Source organism: Camelus ferus, chromosome 1 (assembly GCF_009834535.1).
Source record: "Camelus ferus isolate YT-003-E chromosome 1, BCGSAC_Cfer_1.0, whole genome shotgun sequence".
Taxonomy (NCBI): Eukaryota; Metazoa; Chordata; class Mammalia; order Artiodactyla; family Camelidae; genus Camelus; species Camelus ferus.
In genome coordinates this window covers 46,959,649-46,982,668 of record NC_045696.1, presented here as the reverse complement: position 1 = coordinate 46,982,668, position 23,020 = coordinate 46,959,649, and the positions used below count along the sequence as shown (strand labels likewise).

At 35.7% G+C, this 23,020-nt stretch overlaps 1 protein-coding gene across 1 annotated transcript in view; it reads left to right on the top strand.

The window, feature by feature from the left end:
* IFT57 (intraflagellar transport 57) overlaps positions 1-23,020 on the top strand; it is a 52,351-nt gene that overhangs the window by 3,221 nt on the left and 26,110 nt on the right. Inside the window, exons 3-5 of the mRNA XM_032478597.1 lie at positions 690-808; positions 3,770-3,860; positions 7,953-8,021. Coding sequence (XP_032334488.1) covers positions 690-808; positions 3,770-3,860; positions 7,953-8,021 — 279 coding nt within the window. The remainder of the gene's footprint in view (positions 1-689; positions 809-3,769; positions 3,861-7,952; positions 8,022-23,020) is intronic.

Genomic DNA, 23,020 nt, shown 5'->3' with positions numbered 1-23,020 from the left:
ATATATAGATAATTATATCTAGATTAATTTTCAGGTAAAATCTCAGAATGATTGATCTTATAACATTAATGCCACTTCTAAAAATGTTTAGTGTACACTCTTTACAGCCAAAAATAATAATATTTTTCTTAGTCTTGATATGTCTGAGGTGAATTTATGAATACTTAGTTCTCCTTCCAACAAAATGATAAAAAATAAAAGAAACTAGGACACTGAAACAATGTATTAAGGGAACTTTCATTTAATATGCCACAATAGCGGTTTTTTCATTTCTGACTTTTCCTGGGGACAAGCAGTAAGAACTTTTGGCACTGCTCATTATTAATTTTTGACAGGTGAATCGCTTCATCCTTCATATGGTTGTTCAACGATATGATATCACCTGAGTAGTTATACAGATTTTTCATCCTAACAAGATCAGTGATTTGTTCTGCTGTCATGAGGTTATTACCTCTTAATTTGATACCTTTGACAATAAAACATCTTTATTTTCCTTTAGTGTTTATGTACCAATGGATTAAAAAAAGATAAAGAGATGGATTTCTAAGAAGCAATGTGATTATAGTTATTTTAAATCATATTTAAAGGATGGAGAAGTGATATGCTTATTCAGCAGTACTTTGCTTAAAATACTTTGACATTTGCAGTATAAATAGAAAATAATACCCAGTTTATCTTTTGTATTTCAGGGAAGAACTGCAGATTTTCCTCCTTCAAAATTAAAATCGGGTTATGGAGAGCATGTATGCTATGTTCTTGACTGTTTAGCTGAAGAAGCGTTAAAATATATTGGTTTCACCTGGAAAAGGTAAAGATTACCCAACCTGGCATTAGTAATTCTATGTGCATAGCTTTTTCTTCTAAGGGTTTGGAGCTGTTTAATTGAACTGATAGAAAGTGTTTCCTCTTGACTATTCTAAACTGAAAATGCCACAGGTGACTAGAAAATTCAGTACAGACAAAACTGGGATATCTGGTGTCTTCAGAACCATTTCTGATATTGTGCCTTTTTCCAGTTTAAACATATAATTATTAAAGTTTTAATTGTAACTGTGTATCCTGGTTAATTTAGGAAATTTTTAAAAAGTTTCTTTGCATATATTTATACAACCAAACATAGTATATATATGAAGGTAACTGAAAGCTGCAGATTTAAGGAAAAAAATGGAAATTAATATAGTATTTCAAATGGCATCTTCTCCTTTGCTTACAGTGACTTGGCAAGAATAACACTGAAGAAGCCACCTGACGCTTTGTTAGACATTGTTCATTACTTCTTTCTCTGATCTAACTGATTTGTTTATATTTCTATTATTGTATTTATCCCATGATATTAAAGTCACTTGTTTACAGGTCTGGCTTTCTTGCTAGAAATTATGAAATCTTTGTACTGTATGGTAATTAGCACAGCATTATATATATCATAGATGCTCAATAAATATTGACCATATGGATGAGGGAATAAAATAACAAGAAACTGTCAATTTGTATAGGTTATAATTAGAAAATATGAATGGAGATTGGGATATTGATAGGTTAGAGATTGTGGAAGGCATTATTCAGGTAAAACATGAAAAGACGATGGTTTTGGATTAGAACTAATTTCTTGGAAATCTGTATATATTATTTGTATATTTTAATGTATATTCAGTTACATTCTCTTAGGTAATTAATCTACCCTCTATTAATGAATACTTTTAAAAACTTACTTAGGTCATCATCAGGTTGAGCCATATGAAATTACGGATATCCATCTTTTTTTGAGCTAAAAATGTCAATTTCATATATTTCAACCCAAACATTACCACTTAGTACAATATGAAGAATGTCTGCATGATCTACGTTACTCCTTTGTTAGATTCCAGAAAAAGTTATGAGATATGCTACTCCATTTGGCATTTTTTAAATTATTAAATCTATTTCCCAGTGCATTCTAAAATCACCAGAAGCCATTAGTATTTCGACCACTATTAAATTTGGTACTTCCTTTGTTTATGGGCATACCTTATTCTTGGCCGTGTATTGTGATTTGGATAATATATAGGGACCATATGTACATGGAGGAGAAAGAGGGGGAAACATTGAAAATTGAGATTAGAGAAGTTATCAAGTATGTAATATATAAGTTACATGGAAGTTGTATGTTTATAGGTGCTTATTTATGTATCTAAATATGCTAAAACAAATCCCAGAAAACATAGAAACCCTAGAAAAACATTGCCTTTAAGATTTTATCTAGTTCTAATTAGTAAAAAAAAAAAAAAAATAGAAAATCTATTCTTTAAGAAGATTGATCTGGTTTGTAGTACTTTCCTTCCTTAAAATTGAACGTCAATTTTTGTATTTTATTAACCTGCCTGAGGTATGGATTTTTAAAATAAGTTTCCAGAAATAAACGCAAATACTTTTCAGAATTTTCAATATGGGAAATACATGTCATTAATCTTAATGGAGAAATGAGTGTTCAATATGTAGTGTTAGGACCACTGATTAGATTCTGGAAATAAGAACAAGCTGGAGCCCTTCCTGTTACCTCTATCAAAATAAATTTCAGGTCAAAGATGTAAATGTGAAAAATGAAACTATAGGAGTACTAAAAGACCAAAGGCATTGTGTGAGGAAAGAGCTTTGCATATATGTTACTAAAGCTAGAATCCATGCAAGAAAATGTTGCCAAGTCTATGTAATAAGAATTGTAAGGGTCCTCAGTAGCCAAAATTTTAAGTAATAAAATAGGAAAGATATTTTTAACACAGCAAAGCATTGATGTTTTTAATATACAAAAGGGCAAAGGGCATAAATAGGCATTTCACTGAAAAAGAAACACGCATAACCAATTAAAACATGAAAAGGTATTCAACCACTCCTGTGAAAGAAATGCAATTAAAGCAAGAATGAGGTTTTTTCACTTAGATGATTAGCAAAGATTAAAGTTTGTTTACCATATTGATGAATGTGTGGAAATAGAGTCACTGTTGTTGGGAGTGTAAATTAGGGTAACATTTTGGAAGCTGGTTTTGACAATATCAAGCAAAACAATAAAATACACAAAGTTGTTGATCCAGCCATTCTACTTGTACAGATTTATTTTAAATGATATACATAGATGATAAATGTGTAAGGATGATCTTTGCAGTATTGTCTAGTAAAGAAACTAGAAATAACCTCAGTGTTCAGCCATAGCTAGTTACATTATGCTGCTGCTCTTCAATGGAATACAGTGCAGGTGTGTTAGAGAGAAAGAAAGATGTACAGTTCACCTTTGAATAATGGAGGAGTTAACAGCATCAAAAATCCCCGTATAACTTATTGTCAGCCTTCCTTATAAGGGCTTCCTCCATATCCAGTTCCACATCTGCAGATTCAACGTACCACAAGTCACATAGTAGTGTATTATTATTGAAATACATCTGCATGTAAGTAGACCCACGCAGTTCAAACCCATGTTGTTCAAGGATCAACTGTGTACGTACGTTAATATGGTTTATTAGTAAGGGAAGAAAATAGGCTGGATAACATTTTACATGGTATCACCCCATTTATGTAAACTTAATATTTCAAATTTGGAGATAAAGATTTTTGCTTCCTTACATAGAAAGCTTCAGGAGGAATACGTGAAACACTTAACAGTGATTATGGGAAGGAGGGACAGGTGAAAAAGGACCAGAACTGGCGTAGAGAGGATCCTTAATATTCATATTATGCCTTTTTGTCCTGCTAAAATGTATTGTTTTTAACTCTCATCTCATGTTAAGCCTTATTGTTTTAGACCAGCATACCCAGTGGAAGAATTAGAGGAAGAAACTGTTGCAGAAGATGATGCAGAATTAACATTAAATAAAGTGGATGAAGAATTTGTGGTATGTGTGTTGCTGAACTTTTTGGTCATTTTCACCTTTGAATTCATTTCCCTCCTCTTAATTCCCCTAAACTTCCATTTTCTGGAATATATTTTATTTCATTGTTCCTAGAGAGTAGAGTGCCTACTATCCATTGTTTAGACCTTTGGTTAAGTTAATGTTCATGTTCTCTAACGATTGAGGTTTGGATTTTAGCAGAGGTTCTTCAACTATAGACAGGCAGTAGCAGACCATTAGTTATATGGGTAAATATTTTATTCACAACCATTCATGATCTTAAATAGGAAGAATTTAGAAGAGAACAGTAGAATTTAGGATTAATACATCCTGCTTCATTAAGAACACTATTCATTTCTCAGGAGCTCCTTTATGCTTCTAAAATTAGGATAAATACTACTCTGTGGGAACTTTTAAAAATACATATAAGTACCAATATTGTTTAAATTGTTTGGCGCCTCTGGGCTGTGTCGCATTCTAACATTCTAACCACAGTGTGAAGCTAAATGATCATGTCTCTACAACAGACTAGACTAGTAAAGTGGGAGAGGCAGAGAGCAGCTTCTCACAACCAGAGATGGACGAACCCTGGTGTTTTAGGAAGTACACATATGGTTTGAAATTAAAATGGCAGGAAAAAAACTTTATAGTGTATTTTATTGTCATAAACCAATTAAATTTTCCAGGTGATTTTTTGAATGAATAGATAATAAGTTTATTCTATATTTCACCTTAAAGCAATTTATGAAGGTACTATATGCCACAAATAAATTAATCACTGCCTTATTTTATAGCAAATGCTGAAAATAGCCATTAAATAAATTAGACTATATCCAGACAATAAAATATTATATAGCCATTAAAAACTGTTTACCAAGAAATGTTAGTAACATGGGGATGATAACTTATACTATATGTGTAAGCTCAGCTATGTAAAATGTGCAGAAAAAGAAAAATAGTGTCAATATATTAACATTAGTTATATATGGGTAGAAGAATTATGGATGATTATTTTCTTTTCTATGATTCTTTGTATCTTCAAAGGTTTTAATGTGTTTCATCAGCAGTATAAATATGTTAAACCATATGTGTAAGAAAAGATGACTGCTATGTATAGAAGGAAAAAATCATTATAAAACTAATCAATTTAAAAGATACCTTTTTTTAATGTGATAAATTTTTTAAGTTAAGGTAAAGATGTATTCATTCCTGTGTTTACTAAGCACCTGTTTTGTAGCTGGCACTGGGCAAGACCCAGATGGTACTGCAAGTACAGAAACTGAGGCAAGAAGGAGCTTAGCATGATCAAGGAACTGAGAGAAAACCATTGCGGCCAGGTCTCCTGGGTACAGGGGAAGATGGCTTAAGATTAACTGGGAAGACAGACCAGGTCCAGATCATCTGCAGCATTTTTAAGGAGTTTAGACTTCATTCTTTGTGTAATAGATCTTTCCATTCAGTCTCATAAAATTTTAAGTCCTCATATATTTTCAGTTGTTCATCTCATTTATTTTACTCAGGTGGTTTCCGTGTCTTGACTTCTTAGTTACTGGTTATTAGTTAATAGTTTATCTACCTGGTCTAGTGCATCAACATTTAGCTTTAAAGGCCTGTAACTCAAAACTGCCAGTCAGGAAAAAAAAAAGCACAAAAACCTACTAATCAGAAAGAAAACTCTATGAGGGCAGAAACCCAATTTTGCACATTTTTTGTATCTCTAGTTTATTATGCAGTACCTGCTACATAGTAGATATTCATTAAATATTTGACCACAAAATCATCTGCTAGCACATTGCTTGTAACTTTCAGAAATTATAACTATTTTTTTTTCTGAAAAACCTTTAAAGTTCAAAGCAGCATTATTGGGTTTGTCAGTTAGAGAAACAAACTAGAAAGCAGCCTCTTCATATATTTCTTGCCAGCTGTGAGGTAAAGACCTTCTACTGTCATGAGCCCATGCAGAAAGCCTCCCTCAAAGGGTTACCTCTGAGGGAGTGAGTTCCCTTATGTCATGTCTCTTGAATTGTTTGCTTTCCTTTCTTCCTTACTGTCATCGTATTATTCTAAGGAGCCCTCTCTTCCCTCTCCCACTCCTCTTGCCAAGGGGAACTGGATCAGTGCCCAAAAGCCTTTGGCTGGTAGAATATTACTTCATTTAGTTGCCAAAGTTTGTGAGGTAGCTCAGGGATGGTAAGGATCATTTCTGACAGAGCGACGTTCTTCTGTAATCAATTAGAAACTTGAAACCTTCAGTTTCAGGCTGGCCAAATCAAGATAGGACATGTTGATAACTGGAAAGAAAGAGAGGGAGGGAGGGTGTGAGGACTGGGGTCACAGTGCAGAGTATTCTCACAGAATGTTCTCACAGTATATAACCATATCCTTAGTAATTGGCAGTAAGAATTAAGAGGATACATGTTAGGCAAAGAAATGGCAGGAAATTATTGAGTGCCTTCTAAATTACTGAGATTAAAATTCTCTTAATTTATTTTGAAGCCATTTTTTTCTGACCCTGTTTATGTTCAGATTTTTTAATGTTCTTTTAATAATATTTAGTAATTTAAATCTTTGTTCTAGTACCTCCTATTAAAGCTTTTTGCCTGTTAGTGTTCAATCCACTACAATTCGACAAGTGTTTATTGAGCACCTATGTAGACTGCACTGATTATGTTATTGTAAAAGCATTATAAACTTGTCTCGTCTCTCATGGACATCAAGTCATTGGCATTTCAGACACTTGCTCTGGTTAAGTAAACCATCAGTAGTGCAAACACAGGATAGACTGAGCTGTTTCTCAAAGGTGTGTATCTGCATATATGCTTAAGATTTAAGATGTAAACAGATCAGCTTTGTCTACATCAATATGCCCCACTGCCCCCCTCCCTAAAAAAGTAATCACTTGAGTGTATGGAATCAGCATTTATATTGTTCCATACTTTACTAAAATTTTTCCAGTTCCCCAAAGATTAGCATAATTCTCATATCTTACCTTAGTGGCCCAACTCCCCAAGTTTCTGAGTAGATCTTGGATGGAGCCTTAAAATGTCCATTTTCACAAGCTCCCAAGTGATGCTGACACTGACGCTGCTGGTCTGAGAACCACTTCAAGAACCAGTGTCTTAAAATATTTCTAAATGCTAGAGGTAAGGAGTATCTTTCACATCTGCAGCTTTTGTACAGCTCTACACGTGAAAGTGTCCCCCAAACGACACCCACTTGTTTTTGTTTTGTTTTGTTTTCCTTTACAAGACTCAAGGACCAAGCTCCACTGGGTTTATTACCATGTCCTTAAGCTTTGGATATTCTTGTTAATTTGTTTCACCCACTGTGCCACTTGTCATCACAAAGATGTTTGAAGAGAAAGGGTAGCTAATGTTTTGTCCTACATGCTTATAGAACCTGCTCAGACTGTATTTACTGTATATTGGAGAAGGGATTGCTTCTCAAAGAATCACTTCTGACCCCATTCCCCACACCAACTGGGCTGGGCAGCTTGGTATAAACCTGAACTATTTTTTTAGATAGTTAATATCTAAGATACAAGGTTAATATCTTACATATGTATATTTCACATTCTTCAATAAATTTTTAGTATCTTTGAACTTGGGAGTTTAGCTATAAGAGATGAGATGTCAAAAATATGTGTTACTGTGATTGGTCCCTGGAGCAGGTGAGAGTGTTCTATATCTGTCAACCTCTCATTTTTGTCCATTTTAGTCATGTTACTCAAAATTTGCATTAACTCCTTCCAGCATCTATTTCAAATATGCCACTTGGGACTGTTTCTTTTCTGTTCTTATATTTATTTATCCCTTGTTTCACAGCAGTGGTGTCCTCTCTCTCTCTTTTTTTTTTTTCTTCAATGACTGTAAAAAAAAGGGCTTATTTTAAATGGCATTATCAAAACCTCAGAAAACAGATTAGCTGTTAGTAGACTTATGCCCTGCTTTATGCACACTGCTTGGCTTTTAAATACCCTTTCCTACATCAGTCTTTCTGTTGAGCTTAGCGTATTAAGTATGTGAAATCTGGTAATACGTTTTTAATTACAAACTTTTATAATTATTAACTTTTAAACTCTTTTATTTCCCTAAGGAAGAGGAGACAGACAACGAAGAAAACTTCATTGATCTCAATGTTTTGAAGGCCCAGACCTATCGCTTGGTAAGTTACTTGGGATACACATGGGACCAACAAGCAATCAGTACATGTGTTCTGCTGGAAACTGAAATAAGTAGAAACCATTGTTGGCTGTTGTTTCGTGTGTCACTTGAAAAGTAGCTCTCAAAACTGTTTTTCTATATATAAAAATATAATTATAGCAAATATAAATATTAGAGGTACAAATGTGGCAACTTCCTGTAAATATCATGGAAAATTTCATGTAAACTGGGAATAGTTTATTTTTCTTGTGTCATTTGTTATCATGGAACGACATATAATTCAATTGCTAGTTATTTTCCATTATAATGGCCAATATTGAGTGGTCTAGAATATAGGAAAATACTTAAATGGTAATTTTTTGAAATAGAATGGATTATATTGGCTGGTATATGGATAGGCAGTCAGACAGTGCTGTAAGTCAGTTTTTGCTCTGTTTTAATTAGGAAATAAATCCAGTCAATAAAAGAGAACCCACTCAATGAGATATTTCAAAAGTACTTATGGGATTTTTGTATTTTCCTTTATGTATGTTATATTTCAATAAAGTGATATCTATTGCATGCTCAGAAAAGTACATATAGAACATAATTTTGTTTATCCTTTATTTAATTTTTCTTTTCTAAATTCTACCAACAAGTTTGGATCTAGTTTTGGGTTCATACCATGAAGCCTTCCTTGGCCACTCACCCCAAGATGATCTCTTCATTTATCATTCACCTCCTTAGTATTGTTAGTCGGCATTAGTAACTATCATTAATGATCTGTGTGTTTTCTACCCAACTTGAGATGTAACATAACATAACATTGTGGCTAGCTTGCCTATGTGTGTGAGTTGACTTTAAGACTTTTAGTACTTACTAGGTGTCTGGCCTTGGGCAGATTTCCAAACTTCTTGTGCTTTATCTTCCTCATCTATAAAATGAGGATAAAAACATTACCTTTTACATACAGTTTTTAGAGATTGAAAGCGTTAACTACGTGTAAAGCATGTGTAATGACGTCTGGCACATACAAAGTGCTAGATAAGTGTTGGCTAAAACCGAAACCAAATGTCCCCCCACATTCCTTCTCTCAAATCTGACTTGCATAATCTCCGTGCTACAAGGATGACTATCATTTTTTATATTCGCCATAGTATAACACAGATAATACTGAATAAATGCTTCTTAAATGAATAAATGTATTTGTTTATTGTTCAATTGCAAATTATTTCAGAATAGTATGGTAACATTTAAATCCAAACAGATAAACTCCGGTTGTAACAAAGCATTTGCAGATCACTTTGTAGTTCTCAAATAATTTAAAACACATTCTTTACTGACCTTATAAAGTGTTTGAGTAGATGTTATCTCCATTTTACAGATACAAAAACTAAAATTTATAACCTTGGGATGGTTTAATCTTTTAAAAAGCTAAAAAATTACACTGGCTTAATTTGAACTCAAGTCTCCAAACTCCCAAGTCTATTACTTTTTTCCCTTTACCTCATAACAAAAGTTCAATTAGGTAGGTAGAGTTTGATTCTGACTCTAAGCAAGACACTAGTGCTTGGTGTTCCTGTATGTGTTGAAGATGTGATGACAAAGTTCTCCAAAGTAGGAAGGAAAAAGAATAAAAGTAGAGATACATACAGTTATTCTTAGAAAGAATCTGTCATTTGTATGATTCATTTTTTATTGATGGTGTAAATAGAGGCCTGCAAAGACCACCTGGAATTCCCTCTGAACAAAGTAGTTTAAGTATTAGCAAGGAGTCCAGTAATTTAATTTGCCTCTGCCAGTACTCCAAATCCATATCAATCCTAATTTCAATTTTTGTATTAATTAAGGTCAATTAAGCTAGATAAGGATGGGTTTTCCCCTACCTGTGACTTTATAAATTATCTAGTTATTAGATCCTTTAGACAATGGTTATATAATACACACCTTTTCGAGCTAAGACTATGTATGATTGCATTTTCAAAGGAAGTCTGAACACCAGGTGTTTGTGGATGGTCAGCCATGAAGTACTAATGAGGCAGAAAACCCTTTCATATTTAAAAAATCTGGCAAGTTTATGATGTTGCCCACCAAAGCCATCTGCCTGAGACAGCTGTATCTGACTGTAGCTTGTGATGGCTGAGCCTGCTCTTTCCCAAAGACAGAACTGCTGTATAGGTTAGTAACACAGATTTAAGATTTTGTTTCATGCAGCAGGTGGACTCAGAATGCAGAAGAAATATTTCAGTAAAGTTGATGTAATGAATTCTTCACTAGAACAAGAGTGATAGATACTATCTAGGAAATTGATGTAGTAAACATATACTTGGCTGTGCGAGCCCTGCAGTGTGTGGATTACAGCAGTCACTCTCTACCTGCAGTTTTGAAACGGTCATTCACTATCACTTCCCCCGCTTTATTGTTCTTCATAGATCCTGGCATTGTATTCATCTGATTTGTTTATTGTCTGTCTCAACCAGTAGAATGCAAACTCCTCTAGAGCAGGAGCTTTTTTTTTTTTTTTTAACTGCTTTTTCATCTGTGCCGGGTGTGTAGAAAGTGCTGAGTAATATTGAATTGAATAATATTGAATGAATATACATGTGAATGAATGCTATTTCATATTTCTAATTTCATAGGGAAGTACAGTTTAATCTTCCTGGAGAAAAGAACTTCTTAGCAATAATGGAGTCCTCTTCTAGGCACCATGTAGGATAATGCAGGGAGAAATCTACTTATATTCCTTTCTTTCCTTAAATGAAGTGAAGTCTAGACCCTGAAAAGTATGCTCTTGAGTATCATAATTCAAGAAGCTGGGTCTACACGAGCATTTTCCTGAGATTTGTGGTAAATGGAACAAGAGAGAAGGTAAATGAAAAAGACATGTGTTGCAGATTGTGTTCTCCGGAAGTGGACGCCGAGACAGAGTTTGGGGTGCAAGATATTTATGGTGAAAGGACGGGGGAAGAAAGCAGGATTGCACTGAGGGAAGGATCTAGCTGCGATTCAGGCCTGGGTCTTGGCTTCAGCCAACCTGGTGAGGAGCTGTGTTGCCTGCTTGGCTCAGTCGCTGGAGGCGGGCTGCCCTGGGAAAGATGTACCTCCAGGTGAGGTGGCTTTCTGCAGGTGAGACAGAGCCCGAAGGAGCTGTCTGCTGGCCACCTTCCCTGCAGCTGAGCAGGAAGTCCTTCCTTGAAAGGAGACCTAGTGGTCCAGCTTCCTGACTACCATAGCATATTTGAAGCCTGTAACTGCTAATTTGAAGAATTTGTAAGGAGATTGACTAAACTTTGAAATGTCTGCCTAATCAGATCATAACCCAGAAGCAGTATTTCATGAACCCTGAAAACGGTGTTCTAAGAAAATGGTGCCTCCTTTCAATGACGAACGGGTGGGTGAGGACTATTGTCTGCCATATAAGTAAACGAAGGATGTTGTGGCCCTCACGCCATCAGCTACCGCAGCCACCCCCAACAGTGCATGCTGAGGGGATTCAGATGGAGAAAAACTAGGATACTGGCCCTAGATGGTTAAAGTGTACATCAAAGGAATGGTTTCAGTGAGCTCAGACTCTTGCATCTTCCCATACACAGAAAAGCACTAAAATTCATTAACTTGAGATGTCTGGGTTTCTTAATTAACAGTAATCTTTTGATGTTCCAGCTGCTTGGGTTTTGTTGCAAAAATTGCTAAATATCCTGGCCCTTACCTTACCTCTTCAGAGCAGTCCCTCAGAGCTATCTGAGAGGCTCTCTCCCAGGATTGGGTCCTCAGAAAGTCTGCCAAATTGAGTAAAACCTAATTCTCAACTTTTAGGTTGTGTGTTTTTTTCAGTCAACAGATGCTTACAATGATGAAATTGGTTTGTTTGGAAGCAGTGTTTTTCAGAATATATATTTATTTACTTTGAGGTTTAAAACATATTTTTAATGCCATTTTTACTGTGGTTTCCTCCTCTAATTCTCTTGCACCATTATGGTTTTATCTGGCATACCTCATTTTGTTGCATTTTGCTTTATTGTACTTTGCAGATACTGTGTTTTTTACAAATTGAAAGTTTGTGGCAACCTTACATCAAGTAAGCCCACTTGTGCCAGTTTTCCAATAGTATTTGTACAGCTCATGTCTCTGCATCACATTTTGGTAATTCTCGAAATGCTTCACACTTTTTCATTATTATTGTATTTGTTATGGCAATTTGTGATCAGTGATCTTTGATGTTGCTGAAGGCTCAGATGATAGTAAGCATGTTTTCACAATAAAATATTTTTTAAAGTATGTACATTGTTTTTTAAGACGTAATGCTGTTGCACACCTAATAGACTACAGTATGGTTTGAATACAACTTTTATATGCACTGGGAAACTAAAAAAATGTGTGTAACTCGCTTTATTGTGGTATTCATTTTATTGCAGTGGTCTGGCACCAGACCCGCAATATCTCTGAGGGATGCCTGTACTTTGCAAGAAAATAGCTCCTGCAGTTAGTGAGTGATAGCTTTAGTTTCCAAAGTTTGATTTGCAGGTTAGTTATTTGAATTTTGATACAGCTTTTCTTGGAAATAAAAACATTACAAATGGATATTAATCTTCAAGGCTGGCCCACAAAGTTCTACATTCTCTCTGTCCCTCTGATTTCTGAATGTTCTTGAAATCTGAAATCTGAAATGGAGCCAATGCTTCCCTCGGCGTGGTCATGAGGGGGGGACACTGGTGCGGTATTAAAGCTCTGACAGTTGGGCAGAGCCCACGATAGTTACAGGCCCAGGAGAATATTCAGAGATGTGAGAGGTGGGAGCAGGGAAGGAAGGATCTGGTGGTGAGGTGTTAGGCAGGTGTTCTGGTCATTTCTGTTTCAAACTTGAGTATGTCAGTGGAAAACTGCCTGTGTTTTCCTGGTAACTGCACCACAATCGTGAGTGGTCTTTGTCGCGCCCCTCCGTTCTGAAGCTCAGTAGAATCACAGCAGTAGTGTTCTGGCAGCATAATGCAGATGTGTCATTCTTCTCCCCCAGTGAAAAAAAGATGGGAGGGAAGCTATGTGCTCTCTGAATTCTATTTTTAAAAGCCCGTCATTTCGTTTCAAAACATTTTTTTCAAACATGCCATAGATACCATTCTTCCTTGAGATGCTAAATTTGAGGTTTTAGAAACCAAATTCTGAGTTATACAGCATAAAACCAACTATCTCAAAAGGTTTAAACACAATTGGTTTTTAATTACTTAGCAAAAAATTCATTCTACTAAGAATGAGAGAATTTTTAGCTTAAAAAGCAAAAGCTGTAAGGGAGGAAAAATCTGGGCTTAGAATAAAAATTGTCATTTCAGTTTCAGCTTAGGGTGCCATCATGGCAAGTCTGCAATATTGTAATAAAAAATAGGAACAAGATGGATCTACTTCAGTTATTATCTTAAACACTTTAAATTTTCATTTTACAAATGATTTACACTTCACTTTTCCACAAAATGTCCTTTCTGAGTAACACAGGAAAAATACCATTCTACAGCAAATCATATCTTGTCCCAAAGGTTACCACTGGTTCCGATTCCTGCTTGAGGAGAATGTCTTTTCTTCTCCTTTCCTAAAACATTTGGGTGTTAGTCCTCCTATCTGTGTTGTGACTGAGAAGTCTGTGGTTGGTATTTCACAGAAGAAACAATTAAAACGCCACATGTTTGAGTGTGATGGAACACATTATGGCTGAGTAAATCTTTTATTTCTCTGTTAACTAACCCGTACCACCCCATCAGTTTTACATCTGGAGGTGAATAGGAAATGTAGGTTAGAGAAAAAAGCTGTCCTCCTCCCTGCTCAGAGGAGGCTCAAACGGCAGTTCTTGCTGGGCGTAAAAGAGTTTTGCTTGATCTTTAGCGTAGCTTTTGAATCCACACTTGAAATAGGGAAAGTCCTTATTTCCATCCTGGTTTTATTGTAAGCCTAGCAAGAATTAGGAAGCAAGGACTTCTCAAGGTCCCTTCCAGATCTGAGTTCATACCTTCAAGATCGATGCTACGATGGAAAAGCAGCCTTAGGTAAAATCCTGGCCATGCGTCACTAGCCACATGGCCATAGCCATTTATCCCTTCTGTGACTGCTTTCTTATTTGTAAAATGGAGAGACAGTTCAACCCAGCATTGTTTTGAGACTAATATAACTTGTGGCCCACACCCAGCGTGGTGCTGGCAGAGTGCACATTTGATGCATTTCTTATTTTGTATAATTTTTCGCCTTTCCTAGAAACTGGAATTAGTTACAAACATTCTTATGTGCTATAGGAGAATAGAAGCCCTAATCTCTCAATTTAAATAGATTTCTAGATTGCCATGAGTATTTTTTATACATAGAATCTGTTATCAAGAAGCTTGTGTTTCAATGTAAATTAGGAAGCCTTGGTCATAGAATGGCTTTATTTCATAATCTGTCACTTGGATTGTTATTGAAGGCCCACTGGACTCTGTTTGCTGTCACGTAAGGTCTCCCCTACAGAAATGATATAGGGGAATTTAATGAAAAATAATATGATTTTTTTCCAGGAATCATTTGAGAGCTCTCATTGTATAAATGGATAAGTTATATTTCCCATACCAATACTAATAGCAGATATTTACTATGTAATTCAGTATATGAGATGGGTACCTAGAATGTGGGCTTTTTTCAGTACTTTCTGAACCTATGTTCTTTAAATATGCCCACCCCTACCCATCAACCCCAAGCAGTGTTAGTGCTTTGAATATCTGACTAATGATTCATTTTCATCCAGGACATCTTGTTAGTCCCCAGGACCTGTGGATGCTGCCTTTGAAATCTCTCCCTTATCCATATCCATCTCCACCACCCCTACCCTTTTCCAGAATATTTTTTATCTTACCCCTTGATCTTACTTACCAAAACATGACTTTTGTTAGCTCATTGTGAGTTAAATAACTTTTGGTGGCTTTTCACTACCTACAGGTCAGTTTATACAGATTTTAAAGCAATAAATTTTGGATTTGGCTTTCAGAACCCTTAGCAATTTGACTGCTGTCCACATAGCCAACTTTATTTTCTTCTGCAGAGTAACTATTCTCCAGGTAAATAAGTCCCCTCATAGGTTTTCAGACACCTCCTGAATATATCTGCGCTCACCCCATCCCATCCTCATTTCTTTTGTCTCTTATCTAAAATGCCTTCCCATGATCTCTCTACCTGACTCTTAAATGTCCAAGGTTCAGCTCAGATTTTGCCTCCTTACAGAGACCTTCCTTTATCATCCCAGCCCCGTTTAATCCTGTGACCCACCAATCTACAACCCATCGATTTTCATAAAACATAACTAGAATATTCCTTTGTGAGGATTTTTATTTTATTCACTGTTCCTAGGGTAGAACAGTACCTGATATATATATAGTAGGCACTAAATAAAGATTTGTTGGGTAAAGTCATTTTACCTTGTTTGTAACTTTTCTTGGCCTCCCCTTTGGCTTAGAGGACAAAATTCACATTCCTCAGCCTAGCTTGTAAGGTCTTTCACAATATATTCAATTGGTTTTGCTCCCCAATATTCACCCTTTTAAGCCCCTCGTCTCTCTTCTCATGTGATCTTCATAAGCCATGTTCATTCCTATTTCAGTATTTTGGCTTATGATGCCTTCCTGCCTATAAAAACACTTGGCTTGCCTCTTCTGCCTGTTTATATCCTAAACATCCATGTAAAGTTAAACTTAAATCTCACCATTGCCATTAAAACACACTTCTCTCTCTTATTCAAACTTCTAAAGCATTTACCACCTGTAACAGCTAATATTTAGAAGTTAATCAATTTATATATTTACTTGCTTTTATTGAAAAAACTTTATTCTTTTTAAAAATGAAATATATTCCTTGTTTTTTTTTAAAAATGAAAGCACAAAAAGTACAAAGAAAAACTTGAAAATCTCAGCACCCAGGTATAAATATTATATCCCTTTCTGAATAACTGCCCTGAGGTCATGTAGGATGCTAACATTTGGTAAATCTGGATTAAGGGTATATGGGAATTCTCTGTGCTATTTGTGTAGTTTTTTGTAAGTCTGTAAAAAGATTATACTGACACAGATTAATGAAGTAGTACAGAGTTCATAAAATAATCCAAATATATATTTATATTAGTATACAAAGCAATGAAGTCTGTACTATTCAATTAAGTAGTGATAGGATAACAGGGTGTCCATTTGGAGAAAAAAGATGGACTCCTCCCATCTTTTTTAATAAACCTCACATGATTCAACAAATTAAAAAATGTTAAGGCACAAACAAAAACATGAGTGGCAGGTATTATACTCATGGGTTGAAATGGGCATGATAAACATGGCAAGAAAACTAAAAACCATAAAAGAAAAATACTGATAAATCTAAATGTGTAAAATTAAAACCTTTTATATAGAGGGGTGGGGAACACCACAGAGTTAAAAGACAAGTGATGAACTGAGTGGATATTATTGTAGCCTGTATGACAAAGGATTGATAGGCATTCAGTAAGGGGTGTTTCAGAGCTTGTGTTCTAGGGTAGCATTCATTGCCTGGACTCTGCCACGTAGCTAATGGTGTGACATTGGGAAAATTACCTAAGTGCTCTGTACCTCATTTTTCTCATTTGAAAAAATGGAAATAAGACTCATTTGATTCATGGTGTTATTACTGGGCACTTCACCCATATGTAAAAGCATCTAGTACCATGCTTGGCATATAATAATGATAATTATAACTGCTAAAATAAATTGGGGGCTTGCTATGTACCAGGCATTGTAAAAGCCTTTTAAATACATCATTTAATTTAATCTTCATAGCAACCCTTCCAATGAGGGGAGTGCTATTATTATTCCCCTTTTACAGATGGGGGAAGCCTGAGATTTAGAGACCTGCAACTAGTAAAAAATGATGGAGGTGGGATTTGACCAGGGATGGGATTCCTGACCCATCCTCTTAACATTTACACCATACTGTTCAAGGCAACTTAGTTCTGGGACTGTTCAATCTCAACAGTTAATTGGATTTTCATGTTCTTCTCAGTAGGTATATGAATTGAGCTCTTCAGATGTATTTGAGCACTGGTATATCTGTGTGGTTACCGTCTCAAAGAAAAACCTCATAGAATTTCATGCCATAAAGAATTAAACTTATTTTTCATACTCTACAACACCAAGTATAATGTCTATTGTAGTTTTCTTCATATGGAAGAAAGTTTACTTCCTGGGCACTTTCTTTTGGCTTTATTTTGAGAAAATTAAAAATCGGAAATGATTTTATCTTAGCATTTAGTGTACACTGAAGTAGCTAAAATAGTAAAGGTAGATATTTGATGTATTAAATAGAAATAATATTGGAAGTTGAATTCTCATTCAAAAATAATTTCAGATTTCTTATTGGAAAATTACATTTATTTTGTGTTAATTTGGCAAGCTTTGTTTTTTCATTTTTGATTTGTGGGAGCATAATTTATTCAAATCTTGGTTCACATTGTAACTCAGAATAAAATTTCTCTTGATAGTCTTAAAATTGAACTTAAAAAAAAAAAAAACTTCTACAAACTTGATATATTTAAAGACAGAAGCTACCATCTATCTATTTCTTTTGATAGATTAGCCAAGGTTTAATTTGGTTATTCAGAACAAATCTAAAAATAATTTTTATATGGTATTAAACATTTTTCTTCATAGTAATATAGTGTTAAATCATGTAAAACCTAATTTGAGGAGAAAATAATGAATCAAACTCACAATTTGTGCTTCTTTAATCATGCAGAATTGACTTGTAGGGACATGAAAGATTTTTAACTTTGCCTTAGATATAATTTGTTAAAATCATGGGATTTCAAGGAAACATTCTTCTTGATTGAAATAACATTATTTGTCCCTCTCTTGCTTCACTAATAGATGGTAAAGAAAGGACACCAGATACCCTTAGGAGAAACCCTTTTTAATTCATAGTAATACCATATATATTATATTAGCCTCTTGTCCACCTATCCTATCTTGAACAAAACAGCAAATGAGGAAGAATGCAAAACAGGACTCTGCAACCAAAATAAGTATAAACACTTCCATTTTTAAAAATTTCTATAGGGTTCTAACCTTACCACCACCCCTTTTTGAGCTGAGCACTCACTTTTTCCCCCCTTATTCTTACTTTGTCTGAATTCTGACAAGCTCAGCTGTTAGGTTTCTGAACTCATAGCAACCTAGAAGAAGGAAGCACTGCTACAGGCAATCAGAGAGACAGCCACTGCTGATCACTGGCATCTTGATAGCAAGAGAAGCTACAGGAACAGTTTAACGGCAGACCTAAGAGTGCAAAACATTATAGTTATTTGGGATCATTTAGTGTGGGCTCAGTAATATCTAGATTTCTCAGCCTGAGTGCAACATTGTATTACAGAATCTTACAATGAAAGACATCAAAAAAGATTAAATTATGGCCAGTAAATGTCAGCATTTACCAGTATCCAGTACTCAGTCCAACGGTGGTATCTGATGCTTCTAAGAGGTAGAGATTTCGGCTTGGTAATTGTAGACTTAAACACCTCCACTTGCTCTTACAAAAGTTACAGGGAGATCACAAGTTCAGATGAGAGTTTGACCAGGAGAACCTAGATCATGAGAACCTGGGCAGAAATTGGATTCACAGACTTTCAGGTGAAAATGGGAGATGAAGGGAGAGTCAAAAGATCCCAACACTGAACTAGTAATATTAGAGAGAGCAAGTGGAGGTGTTTAAGTCTACAATTACCAAGCCAAAATCTCTACCTCTTAGAAGCATCAGATACCACCGTTGGACTGAATACTGGATACTGGTAAATGCTGACATTTACTGGCCATAATTTAATCCCAAGGAAACGTCTTCTCATGGATGCCTGAGCCTTGAGCTTCATTCTTGGGTCTGTCCATGCAGCCATGTATGTTCCCTTTACCAGACAAGTTCTCAATCAGTGATCAAAGGGCATTTTGTAGGGTATTCGTAAGTAGTCAAGTCATAGAAACACTGGCTTACTTGACTCCCAGCTTTCTTCTTCTTTATTCCCAGTGGGGAAATGTGTTAACCAGAGCCAACTGCCCAGCCTGGCTTGGACCCTTGGGATCTAAAAGATCCTATAGTACCAGGCTTTTGTTGTCATGGACATAGCAGAGTTGAAATGAGTGGAGTTAACTCTCGCTGATATCAGTAATTCATAGTCAGCATTGCTCCGACAGTGTTTAGTCTCCTGTTTAGTCTCCTTTCTCTTATGAGGTTTTCCAATAATGAGTGTGCAGTACATACTGGGAATAGTTTCACCCCAAAGAGATTGTTTTAAGTTCTTTGCTTAAGATGGCAACCAAAGTATATAAAAAATATGACCAGTGCTTCCACTGTATATCACCTGTAACAGCTTTCTATATTAATATTTATTAATATGTCTTTCTCTCTCTGTTAGTACATTACTCCCCCTGCTGGTAGCCATGGCCTACCTAGAGTCCCCAGAGTTAAGAGGTGAAGATATTTTGAAGACGTATGTATCAGGTTTTGTATTCACATTTAACCTAATTGACCAGAACAGCTTTGCAGCACTACATACCCTATCCAGCAGGCCAGAGGTTGCAAAGGGCTCGCTTGTCCTCATGTGTGCTTATATGTAGGGCTTTCCCTTATTACACCCCTGTGACCATAAAACCAACCACATCCAATTATCTATATCTATGTGTGTGTGTGTATAGTGTGTATATAAATACATAGACACACAGAGAACATAGTGTTTCTTCAGATGCTTAACCATCCCCATTAATACTATCTGGGGAAAAGGGGGTATCACTGGAACAGAATTCTGAGCAGGCTAGTAACATTGCATGTTTGATCCTTGAACTCACCTTGGGTGATATGCCCCTAGGTTACATTAGGGGATGACTTAGATTTATCTTGAGTTCTTCCTTTGGCAGGCTTAGAGTCAGTTCTCATAAGTTTCTTTTTTTTAGGACCAATTATTACCCCCCTTAACTAGCCTCAGACTCTTCCTGATAGGCTGTAAACTCTTTAGAGGCAGGGATTAAACCCTTTTGTCTTTCCACACCAAGCACAGTGCCTGGATTCTTACCTTGCATGTTGTAGGAGCTTAACAACTGGCTTATTGGTAAATTAATTAATTATAAATGAGAGTTCGGGATAGCCCGCGTCTTACTGAGCTTCTAATTGTTTCTTTGGCAGCATTAACTAGAAGACGCAATTTCCCAAGAGCTATGCTTTACCTTAGTTAATGCTTTGGAGAGGGACTTTGTCATGATGATATAAAGTTTTGATTAAATGGAAACAGCAGTTTATTTCTCTTTTACTAACAGTTCCACATAAAATACCATTTGTTATTAGAGAAACAATTGGAAAGGAAAGATATTCTCAAAGTATTATAACCAAGGCACGGTTAAGATGATTTATACTTCATATTCAGGGCTTGCTCAGTTAATGTATCCACTTATCAGGCATTAGGAAATTTTGAGTGAGGAACAAGGTTATGAAATAGATGTGCAAGAATGGAAGTAGAAAGAGGCTGTATGGTTTGAATAAGTTAATACTGCTCTGCCAAGCCTAATGTTCTCTTTTTTGCCCTTTCTTTAGTAACTAGGCCATTTTCCCCAGTATATTAACTACGGCCTAGGAATGAGTGAGAACTTTTGAGCTGCTACACTAAATCATTTCAGGACATTGGGAATAGGAGTCAGCAAATTATCGCTTAACGGAACCAAATAATAAGCTAAAAAGGGTAAATGCAACTTGCTAAAGGGCCCAGTTTAAAAATAAATGGTAGCTTATGCACTGGGATATCTCAATGCAGTGTTTGATCCCTGAGTACTCTACTGACTCTTAGATTCTGAGCCTAATTCAAACAGGGCCACTGCTAACACATTTGCCTTTGTGAAAATTAGAAAAATGTGCCCTTCCTCGAGTAAAATTTTTAAGTATGTTATGCACAACTTGAACAATCCTATGTTCAGTTGTGAAGAAAGTGGGAATGTGGATGGTACCCTCTCTGGCTTTATCTGGTGATTCTGGACTCCACCCTCCTGTAAGGAAGGAAAGAAGGAGGGAGGAGAATGAGGGGATGGAGTTGGGGAACAGTAGTGTGGGGATTTCATTAGTAACACCATTTTCAGTTCACCCAAATGGTGGTTCCCTAAGTCAAACTTATTTTTAAATAAGTGACCAGAACATCTGTGTTTTATTAAGAATCATAGAGAACTGCTGCTTAAAAGGACATGCCCCTTTTTGGCTCAGCCCAGCTCTGCAGGATTGGGATGTGGGGGCTCATAACCTCAGCACGAGAAAGTCTGTGAATATGCCATACACACACCCCGAATGTTAGGGCTCACATCCCACTGGCAGTGCATACATCCTCCCACCCAACTCCTCCCCATAAGTCTACCCTGTTTGGTACCGAAGATGAGCCGAGGATGGGCACTGGAATGTGGCAGAGTGTGCAAGTATGTGAATGTTGATGAATGTCAACGTGGAGTTCCGTGACAGAGAACTTTCCGCATGGCTTTCCCCATACCTTTCAACTGGGAGAGCATCTCTTCTCGTGCCATGATATTTTGTTATATAACATCACGCTACTTTGAGAATACTGCTGGCCCTCCCCAGCTATGGTGCTATTATACTACCTTGGATTCCATTTATATAGATATATAGCATTATATTAGGTACTCAAAATAATACAGCATTTCTATATTTAAATGAGCACTTTAATGTTTAAAGTAGAATCAAACATTTTCACTTAGGGTTTCCACATTTTACTTAAATTAATGCTTATTTTTTTATACTTCTGGTTTTTTTTTTAAAATAGAACATAACTGAGTCCATTCAAGCCACAGGCTGTGAAATATAAAAGCATGTTTTAGTTATCCACCCTCTAATTGTGTGGTTAGAGCTATACAGCCTCCTGAATTTCTGAACAGAAAACAATGCATGCTCCTTTTAAGGCTCTGAGTCCGTGCAGGACTTGCTGATACACGGTGGGAGAGAGGGGCTTTCTCATGTCAGCACTGCCCTGGAGACTCAGTTGGGAGTGACTTCAAAGCCCCGAAGGACTTACAGTTCTCCACAAAATAAAATCCAGTATAAGGTTATTCTTGTATTTAGTATTATACTGGATAAGAAATGTCTTTTAGTGACATAAATTCACATTGAGAATCTAATTTCCCCTGAGGTTGTTTTTATAGTCTTTTATTTTTAAATGTTGGATTATGAGAAATATCAAACAAATACAGAATTAGAGAGAATAAGATAATGAACCCTGATGCAGTAGTACCCAGTTTAACAATTAACATTTTGTCAGTTGTGTTTCCTCTAAAGCCCCTCCCTCCTTTTTTCTTTGCCTCATACTATTTTAAATTAAATTTCAGATAATATGTCAATTTACCTATGAATAGTTCAGCATTTATCTCTAATTTATAAGGCTTTTTTTTTAACATAACCACATGCTATTATCATACCTATAAAATTAGTAATAATTTCTTATTATCATTTAATACTCTTCCACATTACAGATTTCCCTGATTGTCTCAAAAACATCTTTTTATAGACTGTTTAAATTTGGCTGTTTACATCTCTGGTCTCTTTTTTTCTGTATTAATAAATTTTTATATTATCCTTACATTTTCTTATAATTTTTCAAGGGAACATAAAATGAAAACTTGCTGCCAAAATGAATGCAGGGAGCTTTATCTTTAAATCATTAATTTGTACATTCTTTATGTTTTCAGATCCATGCATACTAATGCCAAAAGTAGAGGTCTGGAAAAATGGAGGAAAAAGAAGTTTTCTTTTTCTGATTCAAAAACAGACATGAATTGATCTTATTACTCAACAGCAGAAACCAAATGCAGAAAGTTGGCCCCTATCTTGTTTGAGTTCAGATAGGTCTGCATTAAATTACATTTTTAAGCTGCATTATAGTTTGACCTAACCAAAATATCACTTTATAAATACAAAAATTTATAAATAATGAGCCCTTTGCTTCTGGTATCTTACCTTTTTTGCCTTTCA